We start from the raw sequence: 26,744 nt of genomic DNA on the forward strand, positions 1-26,744 counted from the left end.
TGACCACTTGGTGCATGACTACTCTTCTTCCATGTGATGCATGTGTTGTTTATCTATGTGGGTTGCACTTCTATCCCCTTACCTCCAACCCTCTTGTTTCGATCATTACCTTCATTTCGGTTCTTACATTTGCAAGTATGAGGCCTTGTGTGTACTTATTCCTTTGACCGAGCTAGTAATTAGGAGTAGGGTCTAGCGACAGACTATATCGATGTTTGGGAGCATTTTAGAGGAGGTTGACACATTGATACTTATTGGAGTCCTATCTTTGAAGACTTGTATAGCCCAAAGCTAGATTTTAGGATATTTGTGTGCCTAGTGTGTTTTTTCTCTGCTTAGTTTGATAGGATTTTCGGATGCACCCACATCGTTCACTATACATCTTAGATTAGCATTGAGTATTGAGAGTTGTGAGAGCTTTCACCATAGGAAACCCCTTGGGATGTTGAGGTAGTGCATGTGTGGAGGTGATGACCATCTTGCATTGAAGCGCCCCGTATCTTCGGAGACGTGCAGAGGGTTGCGTACCGCCGAAAGGTACGATCGCTTCTACTAGGGATCCTTTAAAGTCCACTGTTTTTTCTTTCTAGAATCGCCTTGACTTTATAGGTTGAGCCTTAGATCTTTTTATTAGGATTTCCCTTCCTACACATGGGTGCATCTAAGAGCCTTCGAAGCCTCTTTAGTTACAATTCGAATCTAGTGCTCTTTTTGTTTGGTCTCTAATTGAGAGTGCCTAGATATCGGTGCGAGTTTGAGTATCAGTTGGACCACCCCTTGTTGTATGGTTTTGGTTTCTTCTTGTCGCTCGTTGAGTCTAACACACTTTCTCCTTAGGGCTTTAAATAGTCTTCTTTTCTTGAGTTGACACTTTCTTTTGGCTTGTTGTCATTTTCTACTTGACGTTTTGGGATATGCTCATTGATTATGCTCATTTTTTTATATTCTTCACGTGCCATGAGCTTGGTACTTCATTCTTTGGTCGATTTGCCTATTTCTATTTTCAACCCGATATTTTCATTATAGAAAGGTGAAAGGCATGTTTTCACATTCACACCCTTTTTGAGAGGTTTGTCTTTATCACCTTATCATTTTTCTTTATGGAGCTCGGGTTGAAAGTGAATTAGGGATATTTTGTTATAAATGGAGTATCGATCTCATGACAGTGTTGTTTTTCATACCTCATTCGTTTTCTGGATCATTGATAGAAATTCTTTAATCACATTTGTAGTCATCTCATAGTGGACACTTTTATGACTTTAGAGTCTCTGTCATACATCCAAATTTTTATTATCATCATAAGACCATATATCATGTGTTGCATTGTACTTTTGATTTGAGGCATCTCTTCACTTGTACATTGTGGTCTTGAGGCCTGACCTATCATGAAGGATACTGAGCTTATTAGCCTAGGATCGAAGATTTGACCTAGGGAGTTTGAGATTATGACCCATCTTCTTATGATCAGAGCAGTGCTTTACTTCCACACCTTGACCTTGCTCTGACCTACACCCACTCATTGTAAGTTTTGCACAGCATCACCCTTGACACCATTATATGACCTTTCCATCATCAGTTTTTTTAGCTTTACACATCCTCTCTCTTATTTGATCAGGTAGAGTATGAGGAGTTTGAGCCTATGGTTGATCTCGCATGGTGAGTGATGACTTATGATCTTTCGGTGGCTTACGATATGTTGATTGGTCGATTGCCTGATGAGACTGTCACTTATTTTGCCATGAGTATAAAGATTGATCTTGTATGATGAGATTTGGCTTGTGATGAGCAGTTGTGCCTAATGAGATCGTTGTTTACTTTGCTTTGAGATTATTTTGGAACATTTGGAGATCGTGGTTATATTAGATGGGCATCGATCTTTAGTATTGATCATTTAAAGGCTTGAGAGCACAATGTTTGAGACTATGGTCACAGGATGGGTGACCTTCATTTCGGTTAGCTCACACCCTATTACCTTCATTGACATCTATACCATTTCTAGCCCTTTGAGCCTCGCATGAGTATCATAGTATTTTCTTTCTTATAGCCTTGCTCACCTTTTACACCGGGATAGGGGCCCTCCAATGTATATATGTTTTATTCGAGAGTCTCATGAGTCATGGACTTATTGACTAATCTTCTGCATTATTTTTTTTTTTTTTTTGTCCTACTATTATTTTTCATCATACCCCTTTGTTATATCCTTTGTTCTATCATTTGTCTTTGTCATCGCATTTCTTTCTATGCCATGAATGATGATATTTCACATTTCAGTGCATGGAGGATGGTCATGTTCCTCTCCACTTCTATCTCATGGACATTGGTTCGGAGATCCTTAGTTGAGAAGGTCATCTTGTTAGAGAGAGTTTGCCTACATCATTGTTTGAGAATATATCAATTTCATTACGTATTTTCAATGGAGTTCATTTTTTGATATTTAGAGTATGCGCAAAAAAAAAAAAAAAAAAAAAAAAAAACAACAACAACAACAACAACAAAATGAAAAAAAATTAAATAAATAAGTGCATGTATTTATGTATGTATACGGTGTTATTCTCCATTGAGTGTAAATATTGGTCATTGAGGCCTGTTTTATTGAGTTAGTTGCTTATGAAAGTTCGTATGTGAACTTTCAAGAGACTTTCATCTTCTTGTGTCTATATTGTTATGTATTTTACGTGCGAGAGACAAGTGACCTTTTCCTAGAGACTCTAGATCATTGTCTTCTCCATCATTACATACATTGGTGATTTGACTGTTCCTCATGACTTGATTTGAGTGGATTAGTGCTCATTCATTTTCCTTTGATCTTTTTGTTTCTCTCATGGTATTTCATTTGCCTTTCTTACCTATATTATTCCTTGTTCATATTGATTTACATTCCGTGTTTGATATTTTCCATATATCATTCTTATACATCCCATCACTAGTTCAATATTCTTCATTTTTTTCTCTTTCATCATTGATATATTCATCTTGGATTATTTCTTCTTCACCAATATGTTGATATTGGGCGTCCTCAAATACATGGTTTATGAGACTATCTACATATATTGCATTTTATACACGAGGGTATGAGGTTTAATCATTGGGATTATTGAGCATAGTTTCCTTTCGTTTCTTTCACCCTATTACCTTAGCCTACGTTACGTTATGAGTCTTAAGACCACCCTGAGGCTATGACATCACATTTTGTGTTTGATAACTCTTATGTGGGTGATACTTGGGATTGGTTCGAGAGCATTTTGATTGTGATGGACTAAGAGTTGTGGTATGACCCTATACTGGGGCATAGCCACCTTAGAGAGTTTTTAATCAGATTTGCAGTCATTCTGTTTGATACATTGCATTGGGGCGCACACCTTTCTTGGTCGAGAGTTGATTTTTTAGATGACCATTATGCCGAGGCATACTCCTCTCGATCGATGATGGATTTTTGAGTCATGGACATCCCTCGGAGAATATTAGACGCCCCTTTTCACATTGGAGCATGAAACATGATTGGTATATATCATTTAGTGTACCTTACACAGGGGCATACCCTTCTCAGTCGATGATGGATTTTGGGGCATAACCATTCTTTAGAGGTGATTAGATTTTTATTTCACATTGGAGTATAAGATATGGTTGGATGATTTGAATAAATGTGTTTATACAGGAGCATAGCCATTTCATTGGTATTGACAGATTTTTTGAGATGATTGGATCAAGACATAGATACTTGCGAGAGCTTTCAGTGGAGTTTAGTCATTTCAGAGGTTGCCCTATACTGAGGCATAACCCTTTCATTGGTGATTAACCTTAGAGGTACCAACTTACATCTGGGCATGATCATGTCAGAGTGCATTTTTGTTGAGGCATACCATTTTGCTTGATCTTTTTTACATTGGGACATGATATTTCTTTAGATGAGGTGAGATACTCTCTTCACGTTACCATGATGACTTTGAAGAGTGGAGATTCATTATGATCAAATTATGTATGATCGATTCTACTTCTCCTACGATGCTTGATTTGGAGATGCTTACATTGGGGCATAGCCCACTTATCGGTGATGGATTTTGTGAGATGACAGTTTATGTAAAACACATACTTCCCAGAGATTATCTTGCACTTAGGGCTTACCCATTTTGAGATGATGTATTCATACTGGGGCGTAGCTACGTTGCTGATTTTGACATTGAGACTCGACCTTCTGTTTATGATTGTTATTTTTGATGGATTATAGGGTTGTTGACACCCTAGGTTCAGCCTTTTTAGCATACCTAGTTTGATTCAGATATTCGCTTACATTTGTTGGGCATCCAGACATTCTACATTTGGCACCATTATACTTGCATCCATATTGTCAGAGCCTCACATCTTTTGAGCCCACATATTTCATCATCTTACACGACCTTATCCCATTCTCTTGATCAGGTGAGGATGCAAACCAGTCTTGAGTTTTCTAGTTGAGTTTTCATTTGCCTTTGGACATTAGGTTCAACATCTTCCATGATAGTAGAGCCTGTTAGTTTGTTAATGTATTTGTGATGATGTTTTCATATTGATAGTTGATATGTTGTGTCTTGCTTTGTTTACATTTCAAACTTGGAGTCTTGGTCAACATTTGTCTAGTCTATTATTTTAGTTTTGCTTTGTCAACATAGTTTCTATGATGTATAGTCTTATTTAAGCATTTATTCATTGATGTTAGACTTTTTCATTGCATAATCGTTGAGCATATCCTAGAGTGTCTTGTATGGTGACATTCTGTGTCTTATGTTGGATACTATCTTGCACTGGGGCATACCCTCATCCTTGAGTTCATTTGATATTTTACATATTTTCTCACTACTCGATCTATTTCTTGATCTTTGTGAGTCATCATACTGGGGCATACCCCTTTTAGTGTTATTTATTTATTTATTGGGGCATATACCATCTCTGGGTTCATCATATCTTTTGTTGATTTCATGGTCATTCGACCCATTTGCTGATATTTTCGAGTCTTTTACTAGGGCATACCCCATTTTCATTGAGTTCATTATCTTAGTCACTTCTTTAGGGTCCTTTTGGGTGTTTCTAGTTGTAGACCACATTCCTTGTTTCTTGTTTTTGTTTTAGGTGTTTTCATTTGCAGATTGTATACTTTCCCCCACTGTTAGTTTGTTTAAGGCATTCCCCTACCGTCAGTTTGTTTAGGGCACTTCCCATTTTCTTCATTTTGTTTAGGGCATTACCCTATTGTCAACTTGTTTAGGGCATCCTCATTCCTTCAATTTACTTAGATTATCCCTTTATTGCCAGTTTGTTTGGGGCATCCCCATTTCTTCTAGTTTGTTTAAGTTATTTCCTTTTTTCCTCGGTTTGTTTAGGGCTCTCTACCTTTAGTTTTTATTATTATTATTATTTTTTTTTTAAGGCATTCCTTTTTCAACAGTTTGTTTAAGACATCTTTCTACTATTAGTTTGTTTAGGACATCCCCCTACCATCAATTTTTTTAGGGCATCCCCCTTCCTTTAGCTTATTTAGGGCATCCCCCTACTGTCAGTTTGTTTAGGGCATCTTCCTTCCTTTAGTTTTTTTTTTTTTAGGGCATTCATCTTTCATCAATTTGTTTAGGACATCTTCCTGCTGTTAGTTTGTTTAAGGCATCCCCCTACTGTAAGTTTGTTTAGGGCATTCCTATTCCTTCAGCTTATTTAGGACATCTTCCTAGTATTAGTTTGTTTAAGGCATCCCCCTTTCCTTCAGCTTGTTTAGGGAATCCTCCTTTCGTCATTTTATTTCAGGCATCCCATTTCTTTTAGTTTGTTTAAGGCATCATTTTTCCATTAGCTTGTTTATGGCACCCCCATTTCTTCAGTTTTTCTAGGGCATCCTCCTTTCTTCAGTTTGCTTAAGGCATCCCCCTATTGTTAATTTCACTTATGGCATCCACTCATTTTGGTTTCATTTGTGACATCTCTTTCCTTTGAGTTTCATTTAGGGCATCTCCCTCCCTTGAGACATTTAGATTCTCATTTTTAGTGAGTTGATCATCTTAACCTTAGTCACCCTTTAGTAGTTTGATTTGGAGTCGCAAACCGTGATCTCCCATTTTGGGTGTACAATGCCCATATTTTAGAGTTTGTTTATTTCATTATAGGTCGGTGTTGTTCATTGCATCCACAACCCAGAGCTGTTCATTTTATCTTAGTTTTGAGTTTGTTATCGCTTCAATTTCATTTGTGGCATCTTCTCATTTTGGTTTCATTTGTGTCATCCTTTTATTGTTGAGTTTTCATTTGGGGTACCCCCATCCTTTAATCATTTCGATCATTCTTGTTAGTGAGTTGATTTTTTCTTCATTTTGGTCTCCTTTCAGTGGTTTGACCTAGAGTCTCAGGTCACGACCTCCCTCTTTAGGCGTACAATGCCCACATCTTAGAGTTGTTCATTTCATTCCAACCTGGTGTTGTTCATTGCATCCACAGTCCAGAGCTGTTAATTGCACTTTAGTTCTAAGTTTGTTATCTTTTCAGTTTCAGTTGTGGCATATTTTCTTTTTGTTAGCTTCATTAGCGCTACTCGTTTCCTTTTAGTTTCATATGGGGCATCCCCCTCCATTGAGGCATTTAGATTCTTCTTTTTTGTGAGTTGATCATCCCAATCTTAGTCACCCTTCAGTGGTTTGACTTAGAGTCACAAACTGTGACCTCACTCTTTAGGCGTACAATGCCCACATCTTAGAGTTGTTCATTTCATTACAGCTCGGTGATGTTCATTGCATCCACAACCCAGATTTGTTTATTGCACTTTAGTTCTGAGTTTGTTATCTTTTCAGTTTCAGTTGTGACATCTTTTTTTTTTGTTAGTTTCATTAGCATTATTCGTTTCCTTTTAGTTTCATGTGAGGCATCCTCTTCCATTGAGGCATTTAGATCCTTCTTTTTTGTGAGTTGATCATCCTGATCTTAGTCACCCTTCAGTGGTTTGACTTAGAGTTGTTCATTTCATTATAGCTTGGTGTTGTTCATTGCATCCACAGCCTAGAGTTGTTCATTGCACTTTAGTTCTGAGTTTGTTATCTTTTCAGTTTCAATTGTGGCATTTTTTAATTTTTTTAGTTGCATTAGCGCTACTCGTTTCCTTTTAGTTTCATATGGGGCATCCTCTTCCATTGAGGCATTTAGATCCTTCTTTTTAGTGAGTTGATCATCCTGATCTTAGTCACCTTTCAGTGGTTTGACTTAGAGTTGCAGATCGTGATCTTTCTCTTTGGGGCATACAGTACCCACATCTTAGATTCAGTACAGCCTAGTGTTGTTCATTGTATCCACAGCCCAGAGCTATTCATTGCACTTTAGTTTTGAGTTTATTATCATTTCAGTTTCAATTATGACATATTTTCATCTTTTTTTTTAGTTTCATATGGGGCATCCCCTTCCATTAAGGCATTTAGATCATTCTTTTTAGTGAGTTGATCATCCTCATCTTGGTCATCCTTTAGTGGTTTGACTTGGAGTCGCAGACCGCGATCTCCCATTTTGGGCGTACAGTGCCCTTTTTCTTGAATTGTTCATTGCATCCACAACCCCGAGTTGTTCATTACATCCACAACCCTGAGTTGTTCATTACATACACAGCCCTCAACTGTTCATTTCATTACAACCTTGAGTTGTTCATCATCTTTAGACATCCTTGAGTTATTTGACCTAGAGTTTGCGTATGACATTCTCTCTTTTGGACGACCTTTAGGTATTCAGTGCCCACATCCTTGACTTGTTCATTAGGTTACAACCCTGAGCTATTCATTGCATCACAGCTCAGTGTTGTTCATTCCATATTCAATAGCAATGTGCACCTTATCCTCACAGTTTTGCACTCATCGTTCTTTTCCTCACTTCGTTGCATTATGCTTATCATTTCTTTATCATGCTATCATAGAGTTTCCTCTCCTCCATGGCACACGACCTAGTCTTTTCAGCTCATAACACGTGTTTCGGTCATATTGTTGGATACCCTATGCTTTGTGTCCTCGCATGGTACACATATGGTTTTTTCATTGTATGCATTCATTCTTATGTTTTTTGGTGGTTCGACTACTACTCGACTTAGAGGGATGCTACGACTCACCACCGTAACTTCCCAATAGGTAACCTGACCCTCAGATTCGACTTTGGTTTTCCATAGACTGTTTTTTCCAAATAAGTAGTCACACTTAAGGTTTTCTTTCTTATTTTGTTTTCTCTTTAAAAATAAAACAAAAATAAGTGGCGACTCTAAGTCTTTTCTAAAAATCACATTTTTCACCAAATAAAATAAACGAAAAGTAAGTCGCACCATCGAGTGAGAACACGTTGAGTAAAATGAGGGGTCCACAAAATGGCGACTCCACTGGGGCATATCCATCTTTTGAAGGGAAATCCGACTGATTCTTTACATTGGAGCAATTGTCGGGTGATATAGAGATTATTGGATTGTTTCATGTTGTCCTCATTGCATACTGGGGCATAGCCACCTAATTGGATGTTTTGACATCGAGACTTGACTTTCTATTTATGATTGTTATTTTTGATAGATTATGGAGCTATTGACACCTTGAGTTTAGTCTTCTTCGCATACTTGGGTGATCTCGGATACGTACCTACCTTTCATTTCGTGCTCAGACATTTCACCCTTGATACTTTCATGCTTTCTATCTTACCAGAGTCTGATCATTACCTTATTTTATTCCACACATCTCACCATGACGCATGACCTCACACCCCTGTCTCGATCAGAATAAGATGTAGATCAGTCCTCGATTTCTTTGGTTGTGTTTTCATACATCTTTTGGACTTTAGGTTCAACATTTTCCATGATGGCAAAGCCTGATAGATTGTTGATTAATTAGTGATGATGCTTTCATTTTGACAGTTGGCATGCTGCGTGTTGATTTACTTGCTTTTTTCATTTTGAGCACTGGTCATCATTGTTTTTATTCATCAGCTAGTTTTTTTTTTCCTGTTAGCATGGTATCATGATACATGGTATTGTTTGGTATTACCTATTCAAGGTTGGACATTTTCATTACATGATGGATGAGCATATTTCAGAGCATAGTAGTTTTGAGGCATTTCATATCTCAGTTTGTTCACCTCACATATTGGGGTATACCACATTTTCTAAGAGCACCAGACATTTCAGCTTGTCGACCCCTGTGAGTTGCATACTGGGGCATACCCTCCTTCACTAGGATCATCGAACCTTTCATAGGCTTCATTATTTTTTGACCTAGTTGTCGATGCTTATGAGTTGTCATACTGGGGCATATCCCCTCCTGCCGAGTTTGCTTGCATCATTATCCTAATTATCCGTTGGCTTTGAGCCACTTGATCAAATCATTCTTCATGTTAGTTTAGTTTGAGTTAGGACCACACCTATATCGATCGATCATTCATCATGTCAATTTAGTTTGAGTTTTTGAGGCTGCACCTATATTGATTGACCATCTTCCTGTTAGTTTGTGTTCAATTTTAGTTGGGACCACACCTATATCAATCAGTCATTATCATGTCAGTTCAGTTTGAGTTTTTGGGGTCACCTATATCAATCGGCCATCTTCCTGTCAGTTTGTGTTCAGTCCAAGTCGAGACCGTACCTCTATCAATTAGTCATTCATCTTGTCATTTTTCGTCTTGTCAATTTAAGTTTAGTTTTTCAGGGTGGCACTTATATCAATCAATCATCTTTCTATCAGTTTGAGCTTTCGGGACCACACCTATATCGATCAATCATTCATCTTGTCAATTTAGTTTTCGGGACCGCACCTATATCGGTCGGTCATTCATATTATCAGTTCAGTTTTCAGGACCACACCTATATCGATCGGTCATTCATCTTGTCAGTTCAGTTTTCGGGACCGCACCTATATTGATCAGTCATTCATCATGTCAGTTTAGTTTTTAGGACCACACCTATATTGATTGGTCATTTCCATGTCAATTTGAGTTTTAGGGGTCGCACCTATATCGATCAGCCATTTTCCATGTTAGTATGAGTTTGAGTTTTTCGGGACTGCACCTATATCGATCGGTCATCTTCCATGTCAATTTGAGTTCAGTTTGAGTTTTCAGGACCATACCTATATCAATCAGTTATTCATCCTGTTTTATCAATTCAGCTTGAGTTTTTGAGACTTATATCGATCGGTCATCTTTCTGTCAATTTGAGTTTGAGTTTGGGGCTGCACCTATATCAATCGATCATTTTCCTATCAGTTTGTGTTTAGTTTGAGTTAGGACCGCACCTATATTGATTGGTCATCGTCAATTCAATTTGAGTTTTCGAGTTGGGGCTGCACCTATATCGATCGACCATCTTTCTATCAATTTGTGTTCAATTTGAGTTGGGACCGCACCTATATCAATCGGTCATTCATCTTGTCAGTTCAGCTAAAGTTTCGAGGTCGCACCTATATTGATCGACCATCTTCTTATCTTGTCAGTTTAGTTTGAGTTTTTGAGTTGGGGTCGCACCTATATCGATCGACTATCTTCCTATCACCTTGTGTTAGATTTGAGTTTTTGGGATCGCACCTATATCGATCGATCGTCGTTTTTTCAGTTTAGGTTTAGTTTTTCAGGGTCGCACCTATATCGATCAGTCATCTTCATGTCATTGTCCATATCAATTTCAATTAGAGTTTGGGACCACACCTATATCGATTGGTCATCTCCATGTCATTTTCGTGTCAGTTTGAGTTTTCGAGGTCGCACCTATATCGATCGATCATTCATCTTGTTAGTTCAATTAGAGTTTGGGGTTACACCTATATCGATAGGCCATTGTCCATGTCGGTTTGAGATTTCAGTTTTTGGGATTGCACCTATATCGATCGGTCATTTTCGTGTTAGTTCGAGTTAGGACCCCATCTATATCGATAAGTCATTCATCTTGTCTGTTTGAGTTTGAGTTGGGGTCGTACCCATATCGATCAACCATCTTCCTATCATTTTGTATTAGATTTCAGTTTTCGGGACCGCACCTATATCGATCAATTATTCTCGTGTTAGTTTGAGTTTTTCAGGGCTGCACCTATATCGATCAATCATCGTCTTGTCAATTTAGCTTGAGTTTTTAAGGTCGCACCTATATCGATCGGTCATTGTCCATGTCAGTTTAAGATTTCAGTTTTCGGGACCGCACCTATATCGATTAGTCATTCTCGTGTCAGTTTGAGTTTTTTAAGGTCACACTTATATCGATCGGTCATTTGTCTTGTCAGTTTGAGTTTTTAAGGTCGCACCCATATCGATCGGTCATTGTCATGTCAATTCAGTTTGAGTTTTTAGGGTATCGACCGGTCATTCACCTTGTGTTCAATGTGAGTTTTTAGGACCGCACCTATATCGATCGGTCATTCACCTTATGTTCAGTTTGAGTTTTTAGGGCTGCACCTATATCGATTGATCATTCACCTTGTGTTCAATTTGAGTTTTAGGATCGCACCTATATCGATTGGTCATTCACCTTGTGTTCAGTTTGAGTTTTAGGACCGCACCTATATTGATCAGTCATTCACCTTGTGTTCAGTTTGAGTTTTAAGGTCACACCTATATTAATCAGTCATCCTCTTATCAGTTTGTATTCAGTTCGAGTTGGGATTGCACCTATATTGATCAGTTATCTTTCTGTCAGTTTGTGTTCAGATTCCGTTTTCGGGGCCGTACCTATATTGATCGGTCATTTCCATGTCATTTCAGTTTTTGGGACCGCACCTATATCAATCGATCATTCATCTTGTCAGTTTAATTTTTAGGACTGTACTTATATCGATCATTCATTTCCATGTCAATTCAGTTTTGAGGGTCGTACCTATATTGATCGGTCATCTTCCATGTCTGTTTAAGTTTTGGGGACCACACCTATATTGATCGGTCATTCATCTTGTCAATTCAATTTTCAAGACTGCACCTATATCAATTAGTCCTTGTCTTGTCAGTTTTAGTTCAGTTTTTGGGACCGCACCTATATCGATCGGTCATTCATCTTGTGTTCAGTTTGAGTTTTGGGACCGCACCTATATCGATTGGACATGTTCCTGTCAGTTTATGTTTAATTTGAGTTTTTAGGACTTCATCTATATCGATCGGTCATTCATCTTGTCAGTTCAGTCTTATCTTTAACATAGACTACACCTCATACAATTGGTCACATCTTTGTTTTTTTCCTTAGCTTGGTGATTTCAGTCTTGCGACCGTGCCCCGTTCTTTCCTTTATTTTGGTGATTTCAGTCATGGTGACCACGTCCAGTTCTTTCCTTTGGTTTGGTGATTTCGATCATTACGACCACGTCCCATCATTTCCTTTAGATTTAGGTGACTCTAATCTTTGCACACTTTGTCCTCAGAACTTCATATTCCATCATTCTTTCGTATAGAAGATGTGTGGTTTCTTCCTTTGTACACATTTTTTCATATGCTCCTAGGTGGTTCGACTGCTACTCAGCTTTGACATCAATCTTCGAGTCACTTTTTGAGACATCTTAGAGAGAGTCTGGATCCATAGCGCAGCTTTAGAGGCACCCTGAGAACTACCTTTCTCTTAGGATTTTAGAGTCTCTTTTTTTCTTTGTTGGTTTGAGCAAGTTTGTGTTCTACTTGTGTACCTTTAAGGCTTTTTCTTTTTCTTCGATAGAATTCACTTCGTTCCACTCACTATTCACACTTTCTTTTCACTCTAGCGTTCATATTTCCTTACACTCGTGAACTCTACCGAAGAGGGCCATATTTGTAGACCCCTCTGGTGGCCATAGTTTTTTCTCACACCCAGAGTTAGTTGAGCATTTCATTTCCAGGAGTGGGGGGTCAGCATTTCAAGTGTTTAAAGTTGCATGGACGTGTGGCAAATATGTGACTTGCCATAGCGGTAGCAGGGAGCAGGTGGAGGCTTGCAGGATGGGAGAAACAAAAAAGAAAATAGAGAGCAGTTGAAAAAATAAAGGATAAGAGAGGGAGCTGGAGACTGGAGAAAAAGAATGAAAAAAACGGAAGGGAGATAGCAGTTTGAGAAGGGGTTGTGGGTCGGTTGATTCGAGAAGAGGAGGGTTGCAAAAAACAAGAGGGAAAGGAACTGAAAAAAAATAAAAAATAAAAAATTGGGAGTGAAAACAGAGGATGGGGGAAAAGGATTTTTAGTAGGGTTTTTTTTTGGAAGAAAAACGTGTAGTAGCTTGAGTGAGAGGAAGAGTCTTGAAGGCATTAACACAGGTACAATTGCCATGAGCTACCAAAATCTATGTTTTTATGGCCTTCATTCCTCATTTTTAAAAATGAAAACTGGTTTTAGTGAAGTGGGTCTTCCCCCCACCCTGTTTTTTGTGAAAGTTAAAACGTACTCAAAGGAAAAATAAAATTTAATGTTCTTACTTTGTGCCAAAATCTGTGTTTACATGGCCTTAATTTCCCATTTTTAGCGAAGTAAGTCTTGTTTACTGAAGAAATATTGAAGTTTTTTTTTTAGTCAGCCTTGTTTCCAGTGTTTGGGTAAAGATGATTCAGTTGTTGTTCTTGGTCTTATTTGCTAAGGGCATTGTGGCATTGCTTCTTATGGTCTATATTGGGCCATTGAGGGAACTTGTGATGAAGGGTCTGGATCAGGTGAAGTGGGGAAAATTCCAACTACTGTAAAAAATTATTGTTGGTACCATGTCTTTGATGCTTCTCTCAAGTGTTACAAGCATTCTTAAGACCCGGAACAAAGGTGCGAAGCTTGGTACCACGACTTCCATGAATCAGGTCCTATGGAGGACCCATTTGCTTGAGATTTCACTTATGGGTTTTTCTCAAAACTTCAAATTTTAAATAATTTTCGAAACTCCAATTTTTCGAAATGTAATTTTCAAAACTTCGATTTTCAAATAATTTTCCAAAATTTCGATTTTCAAATTTATTTATTTAATTATTATTATTATTTTATTTTCAAAAAAATTTCATTCTCAAATAATTCTTCAAAATTCCAATTTTTAAGTTTAATTTTCAATACTTCAATTTTCAAATAATTTTCAAAACTTCAATTTCTAAATTCAATTTCTCAAAATTCCAATTTTCAAAACTTCAATATCCAGATTTATTCTTCAATACTTCAATTTTCAAATCATTTTCAAAACTTCAATTTCTAATTCAATTCTTCAAATTTCTAATTTTCAAAACTCCAATTTTTAAATAATTTTCAAAACTTCAATTCTCAAATAATTTTCAAAACTTCAACTCTCAAATAATTTTCAAAATTCCAATTTCTTTCAAATTTAATTTCCAAAATTCAATTTCCTAAATTTAATTTTCAAAACTCCAATTCTTAAAATTAATTTTTTTTTTAAAAAAACTCAAATTCTCAATTAATTTTCAAAATTCCAATTTCTTTCAAATTTAATTTCCAAAATTCAATTTCCTAAATTTAATTTTCAAAACTCCAATTCTTAAAATTAATTTTTTTTTAAAAAAAAACTCAAATTCTCAATTAATTTTCAAAATTCCAATTTCTTTCAAATTTAATTTCCAAAATTCCAATCCTCAAATTTAATTTTCTAATTTTCGAAACTCCAATTTCTTTCAAATTTAATTTTTAAAATCCCAATTTTTAAATTTAATTTTAAGAACTCCCATTTTCAAATATTTTTTTTTTAAATCCCAATTTTTTTAAATGTAATTTTCGAGACTTCAAATTTGAAATAAACTTCAAAACTCTAGTTTTCTTTCAAATAATTTTAATTCCACTCCAGTTTTCAAATATTTTTAATTCTACCACTTTTCATCCTTTATTAAGGTTTTAAGTCACTAAAAGTTATGTTTTTAAATAAACTTACTACATTTCCCTTCAAGTAAGCATTTTCACAAATTTTATTTGATTTTCAAATATTTCTTTTGTTTCTCTTGATTTTAAATAAGCATGAATATGATTTTCATAATTTCAAAATAATGGAATTTGTGGGACTAATTCATGCAAGATAAATTGAGCTTTGGTGGGGGTCCTACATATGAGTTTTTTCTTTTGATCGTCAACTGTTATACTTAATTAATATTGTCTGATCTTTGTCTTGTTCTTTGATATGCATGTGATATATTTTGTATTCATTATTACGCACTAACTCTCTTTCATGATAGCGTTTTATTACTTGCTGCTAAGATACGGTCTCACTCTCACTTTGCTTATTCTTACGCATGATTCGTTTTATTATTTGATCATCTTTTTTATATCCATTGATTTCCTAGTTAATTGTCACACTTGCTTTACCTTCTTTAATAGAGACCCATTTTTAAGGACTTAGAGAGGTGTTACGGCATTTACCGTACCTTCCCAATAAGTAACCTGATCCTTGTACCCGACTTTGGTTTTTTCACAGATTGTCTTTTCCAAATAAGGAGTCACACTTAGGGTTTTCTTTCTTATTTTGTTTTCCCTTAAAAAAGAAATAAAACAAAAATAAGTGGTGACTCCAAGTCTTTTCTAAAAATCATAAATTTTCACAAATAAATAAAAAGTGAGTCGAGCCATTAAGTGGGAACACATCAAGTAAAATGCGAGGTCCACAATAATATAGGTTAACTTGTAATTTATTTCATAAAAAAAATGATCCCTATGAGCTCAATAGGGAGCTTAACCCTTGGCATCTTGAGTGAAGTGCGACAAAACCGATTCAAACTTCACAATCCAACAATATCATTAAAAATAGGTTTTGAACACGACCAAAACTATTGTCACTAAAAGTCCCTTTTTTTTTGTAGTGATATTGAAACTTTTGAAAAGTTTATAATTACATGGACAAAAATCTTGGGGAATTTCACCAAAATATTGGATATCAAAAAGCCTTAAAACGAAATCAACAATCAATAATCGTTTGGAGAAAAAATCGATGAAAAATCATTAACATATCGGCAAAATATTGGTTTTGTACAAAAAATATCGACCTTTATTTTTATGCTCTTTCATTGATATATTTACATTAAAATTTCTACCAATTTCCCTTACGAGCTTAACACTAACCTCATGAATTCTATTACAAATATATATTTTCTTTTAAAAAATAATTTTAATATGTATATTCTTATTCATTTTATCATTTTTTTAGTTTTTCTAATGTTTACATAAGTTTTAATAAATTTTTGTCCCACCAATTTTTTTTTTTTCAAAATTTTTATCCAACATTCCCATAATTTAATTCCTTAGTTCTAGGAGCTCACTAAGCGAACTAATTGCTCTTTTTCTATTTACCATGTGTGATTTCACAAAGTTTAGTCATGATCTCTTCTATATCCTAAAAAATCGACAAAATTGTTAAATTCCACCTATGCCATGAGCCTACAATATTGTTGAAAACTTAATTCGGCCCACTTTTTACTTGGGTTGGGCTGAGATATAGTAGACCAACATAGCCCAAATATACTAACCAACAAAAGTGCATGGACTAACCGAAAAATATGAAAACACTTATTTTTAAATAAATAAAGGAAATAAAATTACATAAAAGATTTTATGGGACCTCAATATAAAAATAATTAGTATTATAAATAAATAAAAAATATTTATATGAATATAACTTTTTCCACGTATATATTTGAAATCAAATATTATCTTAAAAATATTGTATCAATATTTTGTTTACTTATTAAATTATGAATTATTATAAGTGAATATATTTTTATAAAAAAAAAAATCATTCATTTTATATGATTAATCATAAATAAATTATAAATTTTATTACACTATTTTAAAATGAAAAATATAATAAAGAAAAAAGAATAATAAATAAATACAATATAATAATAAGGTCATATATACATAATAAATAATATATATATATATATATATATATATATATATATATATATATATATATATATATATATATATATATATATTATTTTTTATATTAATAAAAATTTAAAATCAAGCGAGATCTTTTAATTTTATTATTTAAAATTTATTTTTATTTTTGTTATTCAAATACATTTTGAAGAAGAAAAATAAAAAATACAATTTTTTTTTAGAAAACAAAAGCTAGAAAATGTTTTTGGAATCAAGTACAAGCTTACTCTCTGGTGCATGATGGGGATGATGTGTCTTTAGGTTCCAAAAATATCTTCCTATTTGTCAAATAAATCTTCCAATAAAGGAAACTAGTGTCACATGGGGAAGAAGAAAAGACAAATGCCCAAGCCCACGAGCCCTAACTCAATGTTCACAGGATGTCATCCTTGCGGGACAATTCCCCTTCCACACATTTACTCGGCAAACAGAGTCACATGCAATGTTTTTAGAATCAAATGATGATTGAATCGAAAAAGTTGTTGTTTCACGGTTTGTTGATCGAATCGATGGTTAGACCAGGGTGGAAACGATGATTTCATAAATAATAATTTATATATAATATAAAATTTTAAATAATTATAATAAATTAAAATTATATATAATTAAAAATTTTAATAATATTTTATTTTTATATTTGATATATCAAATTCAATGATGAAGCCAAATATAAATATATCAATATTTTAAAATTTATTAAATAGAACATTTATAATATTTAAATATAAAGATATATTTAAAATATAAAAAATTATAATATTTAATTTTACTTGCATGTCTTTTGTATTTTATTATTTTGAAATTATTATATTAATTAATTTATATTATTTTTTTAATTACATTATATAATTATTATAAAAATAAATGTGAAAGTGTTTTATATTTTTATACAATAAAAATTTGAAAAAAAAAATTTAATTTTGTTCTATATTTTTATTTGCAAATATAATACAATGAAAAATTTTGATAACTTAATGGTTAAGGTTTAATTTTTACACCTAAAGGTCCTAACTCAAGCTCTCCAACTTGCAAAAATCTTTTCTTCTCACTAATTAATCCTACATGAAAATGGATATGAGGTCCTCATAGAGTGATTCGGTTCTCTTAGAAAATGTTATTGTTTTGGTATAAAATGCATCAAAATGTATTTTTTTAATTAATTTTTTTTTGGCTTTAAAAATAAATAAATAAAAGATTGAATAGTTCGATTTAGAGGAAACTAACTAGTTTGTCCATTTCACCGGTTCAACGATCGATTCGATTCCGGTTCAACCCTTAATCAACTCAATTAATCGAACCGGACCAACCGATCACAGTCGGTCCGATTCAATTTTTAAAACCATAGTCACATATGATATCATTATTTGACAAGTGAATAGAGCATTTTTAAAAACTAACCGCTATGTTCGATTTTTGAAAAATATGAAAAAAAAATCAAATAATTATTTTTATATGCTTCTTCAAATTAATATCATTTATATTTCTTATTATGAATAATTTAAAAAATATACAAATTTATAATTTTTTTTAATTTTTTTTTCATACAAAATTAAATATTAGAAAACTATTCTCTTTAATATTTTTATTGGATTTTGGATTATACTCTTTCCTTTGAAAAAAAAAAATAGTGATGACATGTTACACATCTAACAATGTGGTATAAAGTTCCGAGAATAAATGGATTTAAAATGAATAATAATTTTACAGGGTAAACTAAATATGTTTAGTCATCATGGTCGACAATGTTTTCAAAGTCAAAAATAAATAAATAAATAGGAGAAAATAATAATGATAATAATAATAATAATAATAACTTTGGCCAATACTTAACGGCTGATTAGTCAAAGTTCACATGGATGACTTTTAGGACCAAAGTCAAATAAGAATGGTCCTGCTTTTTTCCTGGAATTGAAGCAAAGAGGAAGTTTCAGAGCAAAAAGACCCGCCCATGAGCTCACTCCCCCACCTACCACCGCCCAAACCTCCGCCGCGAAATGAGACGCAAAAACTATGTGCGCGCATTTGTAACCACCCCAGTCCACAACACGTGAAGGCCCCCAGGAGACCGCCTCGTTGACGCCGGGAGTGCGCACAGCGCCCTGTCCCCTTGACCACCACGTGCGAGCTCTAGCTAGCTAGCCTGGGCATGGTGACTTTGACCGCAACACCCAGATGCTGATGAGCTTCCACCACCCTTCCTTCATATTTCACCTCCCCACGTTTCCTCCACTTTGCCCCTATATCTTTTTCTTTTCCTTTTCCCTTTCCTTTTCTTTTTCGAATGAGGTGTAAGCAGCGAGAAAGAACTAAGAAGATGGATTTTCTTTTGGGTACCGACTACCGACACAGGATTTGGTCGGGACAAGGGTTTCGTGAGGTCACCTTCGTGATGATGGCGGGTTTGATTCGATGGGTCGTTTTCTGGTTTTGTAAAAAATGGATTATGAACATGCAGCACTATCATCACTTTCGACTTCTGAGTCGTATGGTTGGCCCTAATCTTCCTCTCTCCCACCCACATTCAACGTCAGGTGTGTGAGAAATGAGAATATCTCTTTAAAAGTTTCCGAGGCAAATTCTCAGCAGGATCCCAATAGAGCATTTAATTAGGTGTGGAAGCAAATTAAATCCATTCAAACCATGTTTAACATGTTTAAATATCAGAAAACCGTTTTTCATTTTTAAAAATAAAAAATATAATATATCTTAAAAACGTATTTTATTAATTTTTGTTTATTTTCTAATATCGATTTTAAAAATAATTATTTTGAAAGTACTTAGAAAAACTCGAAGAATTATTGAAAATAAAAAGTATGTATAAGATTTATTTTAAAAAAAAATATTAAACTTTTAAAAAATAAATTAAAAACATTCCAATTAAATTGACTTTTGTTTTATAGAACTATTTTTTGAAAACATGTTTCGGAAAAAAAAAAAAAAACCTATATTTTCTTTTCTTGTTTTTTTTTTTTTTTTTGTCTAACTTTTATGTTTCTTCAAGTGAAAAAAAGGGAGAGCTAAAGAGAGTTTCAAACTAAGAGTTCTTCACAAATTTTAATTGTCTTAATCATTAAGCTTAGTAGGCCACTAGGGATTGCATCGGAACTCAATGAGTTGATGAGGGTAAATTTTGGGTATGACGTCAGCTTAGGCTAAAGTTTTCCTCAAAATCTAAAGTTAAATAATATACCAACAATCTACTTTTGAATTTACATTAAAAATTTGACCCTAAAATAATTTAATTAAAATTTTTAATACTTCATTTTTTGTTAATAATAAGACGTTATTTAATTATCAAAGAAAAATGGATCCATTTAGCACATTTCAAGTCTTTTTTTAATGTAATATTTCACAATTTTAGGTGTTGGGGACAAGTTTATAATTTAACATCGGCATCATAAGATTCATAACTATCATTTATGACCACTAATTGCAACATGATTCAATACCAAGTTTTATTGTTTTATATTAATTCAAATTGAACTGTATATTTATACTTTTATTCAACGGTTTAGATTTTACTATATATTTCAACAATTTAAATCATTTATTTGGTATGATATTAGGGACGTCAAATTAATGGGTTTATAATAGGTCCCTAACCTTGATCTCTCTGTCCAAAAAAATAATAATAAAGTAGGATGGAACGAAACACGATAATATTTGAATTTGACTGATTTTTTTTAAATAAAATAAAATAAAATCTCAAAATCATTCATAAGTCATTTATCTTTATCCAAATCCATTTTACTATGAATGAGATGGAACAGATAATTAATCTAAAAATTTAAGATAATTATATCATATATGGTTGCAGATTGATATCATATCCTTTCAAATGCTTTTAATGTCAATTTCATAATACATGTTCTCAAATAGTACTTCTTAACATTAAAGTATAAATATAATAAATTCATCGAATTGCTTCAAGAGCAAGATACGTACATTGACAATTTGACGGGCCTAATCTCTTTGGAATCACTAAAAGAATCAAATCCATTGAATATATTTATATTTTCAAAAACATAATCAACAAATCTTAGCAAAAAACCAAACAATATCCCACATTAAAGCAATGTAGATGCCATTAGTAGCATTCACTTGAAGAAATCTATGAAGTGATTAGAGGTGTGGAAGAAACCAACGAGCACCTAACATCCCCTTGGCCCATGACCATATGATGCCTCTCTGTAAAGTAAGAAAAAAGAACTAGAAAGATTCATGCACCTCAAGACTTCAAATAATTGGAACAAGGATTTGTTGAGAAGATAGATATATACAAAAATATATATAAAAAAAATGTTGAAACATGGGAAGAGGCTATTATGGTCTTGTGTTTGATCAATTCAAAACAAGAAAATAAGCAATGGAACCCATCATGAAAAAAGTGAAAATAAGCTCAACCTTGTCTCACCCATCAACCCATTCCCTCCCTTCAATGGGTGGGCCAAGTCCCTCAATATGCCTCAACAAGCAAAAAGTGAGTCCCCACCTTTATTGCCTTTTGCTAGTTTTTTTTTCTCATGGGTCAAGCCCTCTAAAGCCAAGTTTCCCATAAAAAAACCTAACCATCAAGGCAAAAACTATAGTGGACAAGTGGAATCCCTTTTTGTGGTTTTCTCTTCTTTTTTTTCTTAATATTTTTTTTTTGCAAAATCCAAGATTCTTTAGTTTTAAAAAATGTTTTTAACAACATCACTTGAATCACTTATAGTGTTTTTCGAAAAAATATTTTTCAAAAAACACTTACATAAAAAATACTTTCATTAAAAACATTTTATATAAAAATGCTACATGTACTCTAATTTTATTATGAATTAATTAATTAAAAGCCATATAATAATTTTTAAATTTGTAAAGTTGACCAATTCCATATTTTTACTTCAAAAATAACTCATTTCTTGATATAAATTTAGTTGTAATTTTGAAAAAAAAACATATTTTTATAAGAAAAAAATAAAAGTAATTCTATTTTTAAAAAATTATAAAAAAAATGAAGGTGTAGACTGGGTTTTTACCAACTTTTTAATCAAACAACTAATTTATTATTATCTCTTACATGAATGTTGGTTTGACGGTTGAAATTTTTTGTGAATGCCACCAAATCTTGTCACCAAATGGTCTTCAAAACCAACAAGAAACCATGGCGTGAATGTTGGTGCACGTTATAGCAATTTTATTTTGAGTTAAATTGACTTCAAGGGAGGTTTGCACATTTTAAAAAAATCTAGAATCCCATTAAATTAATGAATTTGGTCAAACCACAGCACTACTTCAATACCAAAATTGATACTTCTTTTGAAAAATTATTGTCCTAAACACAAAAATCTATGATCATTTAAGAGCTTATAGAGAAAATACTACCCATTTTATTTTGTACCCCAAAAAAAAAAAAAAAAAATTGATAGCATATGAGAATATTATCAATGATGCACTTGGTGGTTACCTCAATAATATACCTATATTTGGAAATATTTCCATGCTCCTTGTGGCCATTATTGCACAATTTGGTTTGACATGGTTGTGCCAAGTGGCTCACCTAGCATCTCCAAATATTTTTATTTGTACTTAGGGATGACACTCCATGTGGAGTTATCTCAACAACATTTATTTTTATTTTATTATAAATTATATATATAAAAATAAATAAAAATAAAGCCATTATTCTTCAAACTCATGATCAGTTGTCTCATGTGGCATCCACCCAAAATTCAGAAGAGAACAACAAAAATTTTAAAATATGCAATAAGCTTATAAATTTATATTTGTTTAGAAAGTCAAACTTTTATTTCCTTTATTTTTTATTTTCATTAAATAATAAAATATCATTTTGTTGAAAGTGGAAGGAGAGTAAGAAATATGTAAGATGACCTCACTAGAAGCACCCATTTTTAAAATAATAATAATAATAATATGATATTGTAATGTTAGTTGATCGCAATGGACCAACGACATTTGAATTCTTCTCATCTTATTTAATTCTTACAGCAAATTTTTTATTCATTGTTATCAGACTTATCTCTCATTTTGCATAGAGGGTTGTTGATTTATTATCGTCCTTATTTTCAATTTCGTAATATCAAATTTATTATTTACCTTAAAAAAAGTAAAAAAAAAATCATATTAAGATTGCTTAAGAGTTAAAACAAACATCATCAATCTTGATTTTCAAATGCGTCATTATGAAATTAACTTTGTTGTCAAATTTTGGATAAACATTATGTACGTAGGTTTCGTTGATGATGATTAGCATCTTACAATGCCGACATCTAAAACCTTGGATTATGATATGAATAAAGGATTAAAGCAAATCTAATTAAGACGCTTTTGAACTTATCATTGTTAATTCCATGCATTTGGCTGTTTTGGTGCATAGAGATGGATATGGTATCTTTCATTTTCATTATGAGCTCCATTTATATCCACATTTTTTTATTTTTTATTTTTACCGACATTGCCCATTGCACATCAGTCAATTACTTTAAATGATGTGACATCATTCAAAGAGAATGAATTATTTCACCATTACCATTTTTTGTTTGGTCCTCGTAGTTATCTAGAAACTAAAGTAAAATTTAATTGAGAAATTGAGGATAATCCACGTGTAATATTTTAATATTTTGATATTAATTATTACCCTTTAAAGCGTGGAAAATGTAGTCAAATAGAAAAAAAATGAACTGGACGGCAGTGTCCATATATATATATAAAATTAAAATTAAAAAAAGGTATCCCGAACCTGCAAGCAACATGCTTCGTCCATGGCCATTTTAAAATTCAGTTTAATATTGATATATTTTTGTGTAATTTATAAGTATAATAAATTATTAAATTAGGCACCTGTCTCACGTGCCACGTCTGCAACAGTAGAAGTTGCCCAGTTGGCTAGGGAGAGGTCACTGTCAAATACCAACACTTTTACCAGAAAGGAGCACCGTGGTTGGCTGACGAGTATAAGAGTCCAAGTCTTTAGCTGACGTGGGTGCCACCTAACCCACACCTGCCTCCTCAATTTTCGGCCATGCCTACGTGTCGTGGCCCCACGTGTCCCCTATACCCGCGACGCCTCACCACTGAAAATTTATTTTTTATTCTAACCCGGGTCCCCTCAGCTTCCTTCCAAGCTCCCTTTTGTCCCAACCGCATGTGGGCCCATCCTGACATGGAAGATGACGCGGCTCCACACGTAGCAGCCTCTGAGAATAGCCCTATATAAAGGCCTTCGCGGTACTCATCCACCTCACTCACACCACTTTCTCTTTTCTTCGACTGCTGTTAAAGCTCCCTAAGAGACTCTCTCTCCCCCTTCCCCCCCCCCCTCTCTCTCTCAAACTTTGACTTTCTCTCTTTGAAACCCTCTCTCTGCTTCTTACTTCCTCTGTAATGGCGGTTGATCCGATTCTCTCGTCTCCTCTCGGCCCAGCGGCATCCGAGAAGGATGCAAAAGCGCTTCAGTTCATTGAAGAAATGACCCGTAATGCCGATTCAGTTCAGGAGAGGGTGTTGGCTGAAATTTTGAGCCGAAACGGAGAAACTGAGTATCTGAAACGGTTCAAACTGGAAGGGTCAACGGTCCGTGAGACGTTTAAGTCTAAAATCCCGGTGATTAAGTATGAGGATCTGCAGCCTGAAATCCAGCGTATTGCCAATGGAGATCGCTCTGCGATCTTGTCGGCTCACCCCATTTCTGAATTCCTCACCAGGTGAGCTTTAACCAGTCGTTGACTCGTGAGAAAGGAAGAAATATTTTTGGGTAAAAATCGGTGCTAACTTGGGGTTACTGGTTTTACAGCTCTGGGACATCAGCTGGTGAGAGGAAACTCATGCCCACTATTCAAGAAGAGTTGGATCGTCGTCAGATGCTCTACAGCCTTCTCATGCCTGTAATGAACTTGTAAGTGGAGAAAAAGATGCGTTTTAGATACTCTAATTCTGTGTCGTTATTGAGAAGAGCGTTTTTCTAAACGAAATTGCTTTCCTATTGCAGATATGTGCCTGGGTTGGACAAAGGAAAGGGTCTCTACTTTCTGTTTGTGAAGTCCGAAACGAGGACCCCTGGTGGGTTACTGGCTCGCCCAGTGCTCACAAGCTACTACAAAAGCGAACACTTCAAGACTCGCCCTTATGACCCCTACAACGTCTACACCAGTCCCAACGAAGCAATCCTCTGCGCTGACTCTTTCCAGAGCATGTACACCCAGATGCTCTGCGGCATCTACGAGCGCAAACAAGTCCTCCGGCTCGGAGCCGTCTTTGCCTCCGGCCTACTCAGAGCCATACGATTCCTCCAACTCAACTGGCACCAACTCACACATGACATCCGAACCGGAACTCTCAGCCCCAAAATCACTGACCCTTCGGTTAGAAATTGTGTAGCAGGTGTCCTGAAACCAGACCCAGAACTCGCCGACCTCGTCGCCGGCGAGTGCTCCAAGGACAACTGGGAGGGGATTATCACTCGAATTTGGCCTAACACAAAGTACCTCGATGTCATCGTCACCGGTGCAATGGCTCAGTACATTCCAACTCTGGACTACTACAGCGGTGGATTGCCACTTGCATGTACAATGTATGCGTCGTCGGAGTGCTATTTCGGACTCAATCTCAACCCCATGTCCAAACCCTCTGAAGTCTCCTACACCATAATGCCCAACATGGCTTACTTCGAGTTCCTTCCTCATGAGCACTCCTCCATCCCCTTGAGCCGCGATTCGCCTCCAAGACTCGTGGACCTGGCCCACGTCGAAGTGGGAAAAGAGTACGAACTCGTCATCACAACCTACGCCGGACTCTACCGCTACCGAGTCGGAGACATCCTCCGAGTCACCGGGTTCCACAACTCAGCCCCGCAGTTCCACTTCGTTCGCCGCAAGAACGTCCTCCTCAGCATCGACTCCGACAAGACCGACGAGGCCGAGTTGCAGAAGGCCGTCGACAACGCGTCGAAGCTCCTTCGAGAAGTCAACACCAGCGTCGTGGAGTACACCAGCTTCGCCGATACCAAAACGATTCCGGGTCACTATGTGATTTACTGGGAACTACTGGTGAAAGACTCGGCGAACTCGCCGAGCGACGAGCTACTGGGTCAGTGCTGTTTAGCGATGGAAGAATCGCTGAACTCAGTGTACCGACAAGGGCGAGTCGCAGACAACTCGATTGGGCCACTAGAGATACGCGTGGTGAAAAGTGGAACGTTCGAAGAACTGATGGATTACGCCATCTCCAGAGGAGCCTCCATTAACCAGTATAAGGTGCCGAGGTGCGTTAACTTTACACCAATCATGGAGCTCCTCGACTCCAGAGTGGTCTCGTCGCACTTTAGCCCTGCTCTACCTCATTGGACTCCGGCACGCCGGCGGTGACTTCTGCTGGACCACAGACCAATCAAATAGTGGCCGTTCCACTATTGCCCCTTTTTTTTTCCTTTTAAAAAAATAATGTTATTGTTTTTTTTTTCTTTTATTTTATTTTGGGCTGTCTAAAGTGTATTTTGATTAGGACCCATCAGAGTTAGGTTTTGTATGGTTCAATTAACCTGTGGAAAAAGTATGGTGCTTTTCAGGATGAGTGTCCAAATGAATTGTCCCTTCTTTCTCCTCTCAAGACTTTTTATAAATGATAACGACTTTATTTAATCATTATATACATAGATATTCAGATATGTTTGAAAGATTTTTTTCTCTCTCTCTTTCTTTAAAGGTCACCTCTTGCACGTTGATTTTCATGTTTTTTGCAAACACCCAAAAGAAAAACAAGTCTACTTCCATGAAAGAGTAGTTTTCAATAACGGTTTTAAAAAATAATTTTTTAAAATAGTTTTTTAAAATCGTTTTTATTTTTTGAAGTTTTGTATAATAAAATGTGTTTTGAAATTTAAAATTTTTTTAAATATGTGTTGAAATTATTCTGATATCTAATATTTTATTTTTTATCA

The 26,744-nt window shown here is 34.9% G+C and overlaps 1 protein-coding gene across 1 annotated transcript; it reads left to right on the top strand.

The window, feature by feature from the left end:
* The first annotated feature begins 23,942 nt into the window (after positions 1-23,942).
* On the top strand, positions 23,943-26,451 carry LOC100250741 (probable indole-3-acetic acid-amido synthetase GH3.1). The gene is made up of 3 exons (XM_002271216.4): positions 23,943-24,513; positions 24,603-24,704; positions 24,798-26,451. The coding sequence occupies exons 1-3, from the start codon at positions 24,194-24,196 to the stop codon at positions 26,170-26,172; spliced, it is 1,797 nt and encodes a 598-aa protein (XP_002271252.1). The 5' UTR covers positions 23,943-24,193; the 3' UTR covers positions 26,173-26,451.
* The last annotated feature ends 293 nt before the right edge of the window (positions 26,452-26,744 follow it).

The sequence above is a fragment of the Vitis vinifera genome, chromosome 3 (assembly GCF_030704535.1).
Source record: "Vitis vinifera cultivar Pinot Noir 40024 chromosome 3, ASM3070453v1".
In the NCBI taxonomy this organism is placed as follows: domain Eukaryota; kingdom Viridiplantae; phylum Streptophyta; class Magnoliopsida; order Vitales; family Vitaceae; genus Vitis; species Vitis vinifera.

What these genes read in the sequence shown, in the direction of transcription:
- LOC100250741 (XM_002271216.4), top strand. Translation starts at nt 24,194, where the DNA reads ATGGCGGTTGATCCGATTCTCTCGTCTCCTCTCGGCCCAGCGGCATCC. An exon ending in ATTTCTGAATTCCTCACCAG is followed by an intron (nt 24,514 to 24,602) that starts GTGAGCTTTAAC and finishes CTGGTTTTACAG; the next exon opens with CTCTGGGACATCAGCTGGTG. An exon ending in CTCATGCCTGTAATGAACTT is followed by an intron (nt 24,705 to 24,797) that starts GTAAGTGGAGAA and finishes TTCCTATTGCAG; the next exon opens with ATATGTGCCTGGGTTGGACA.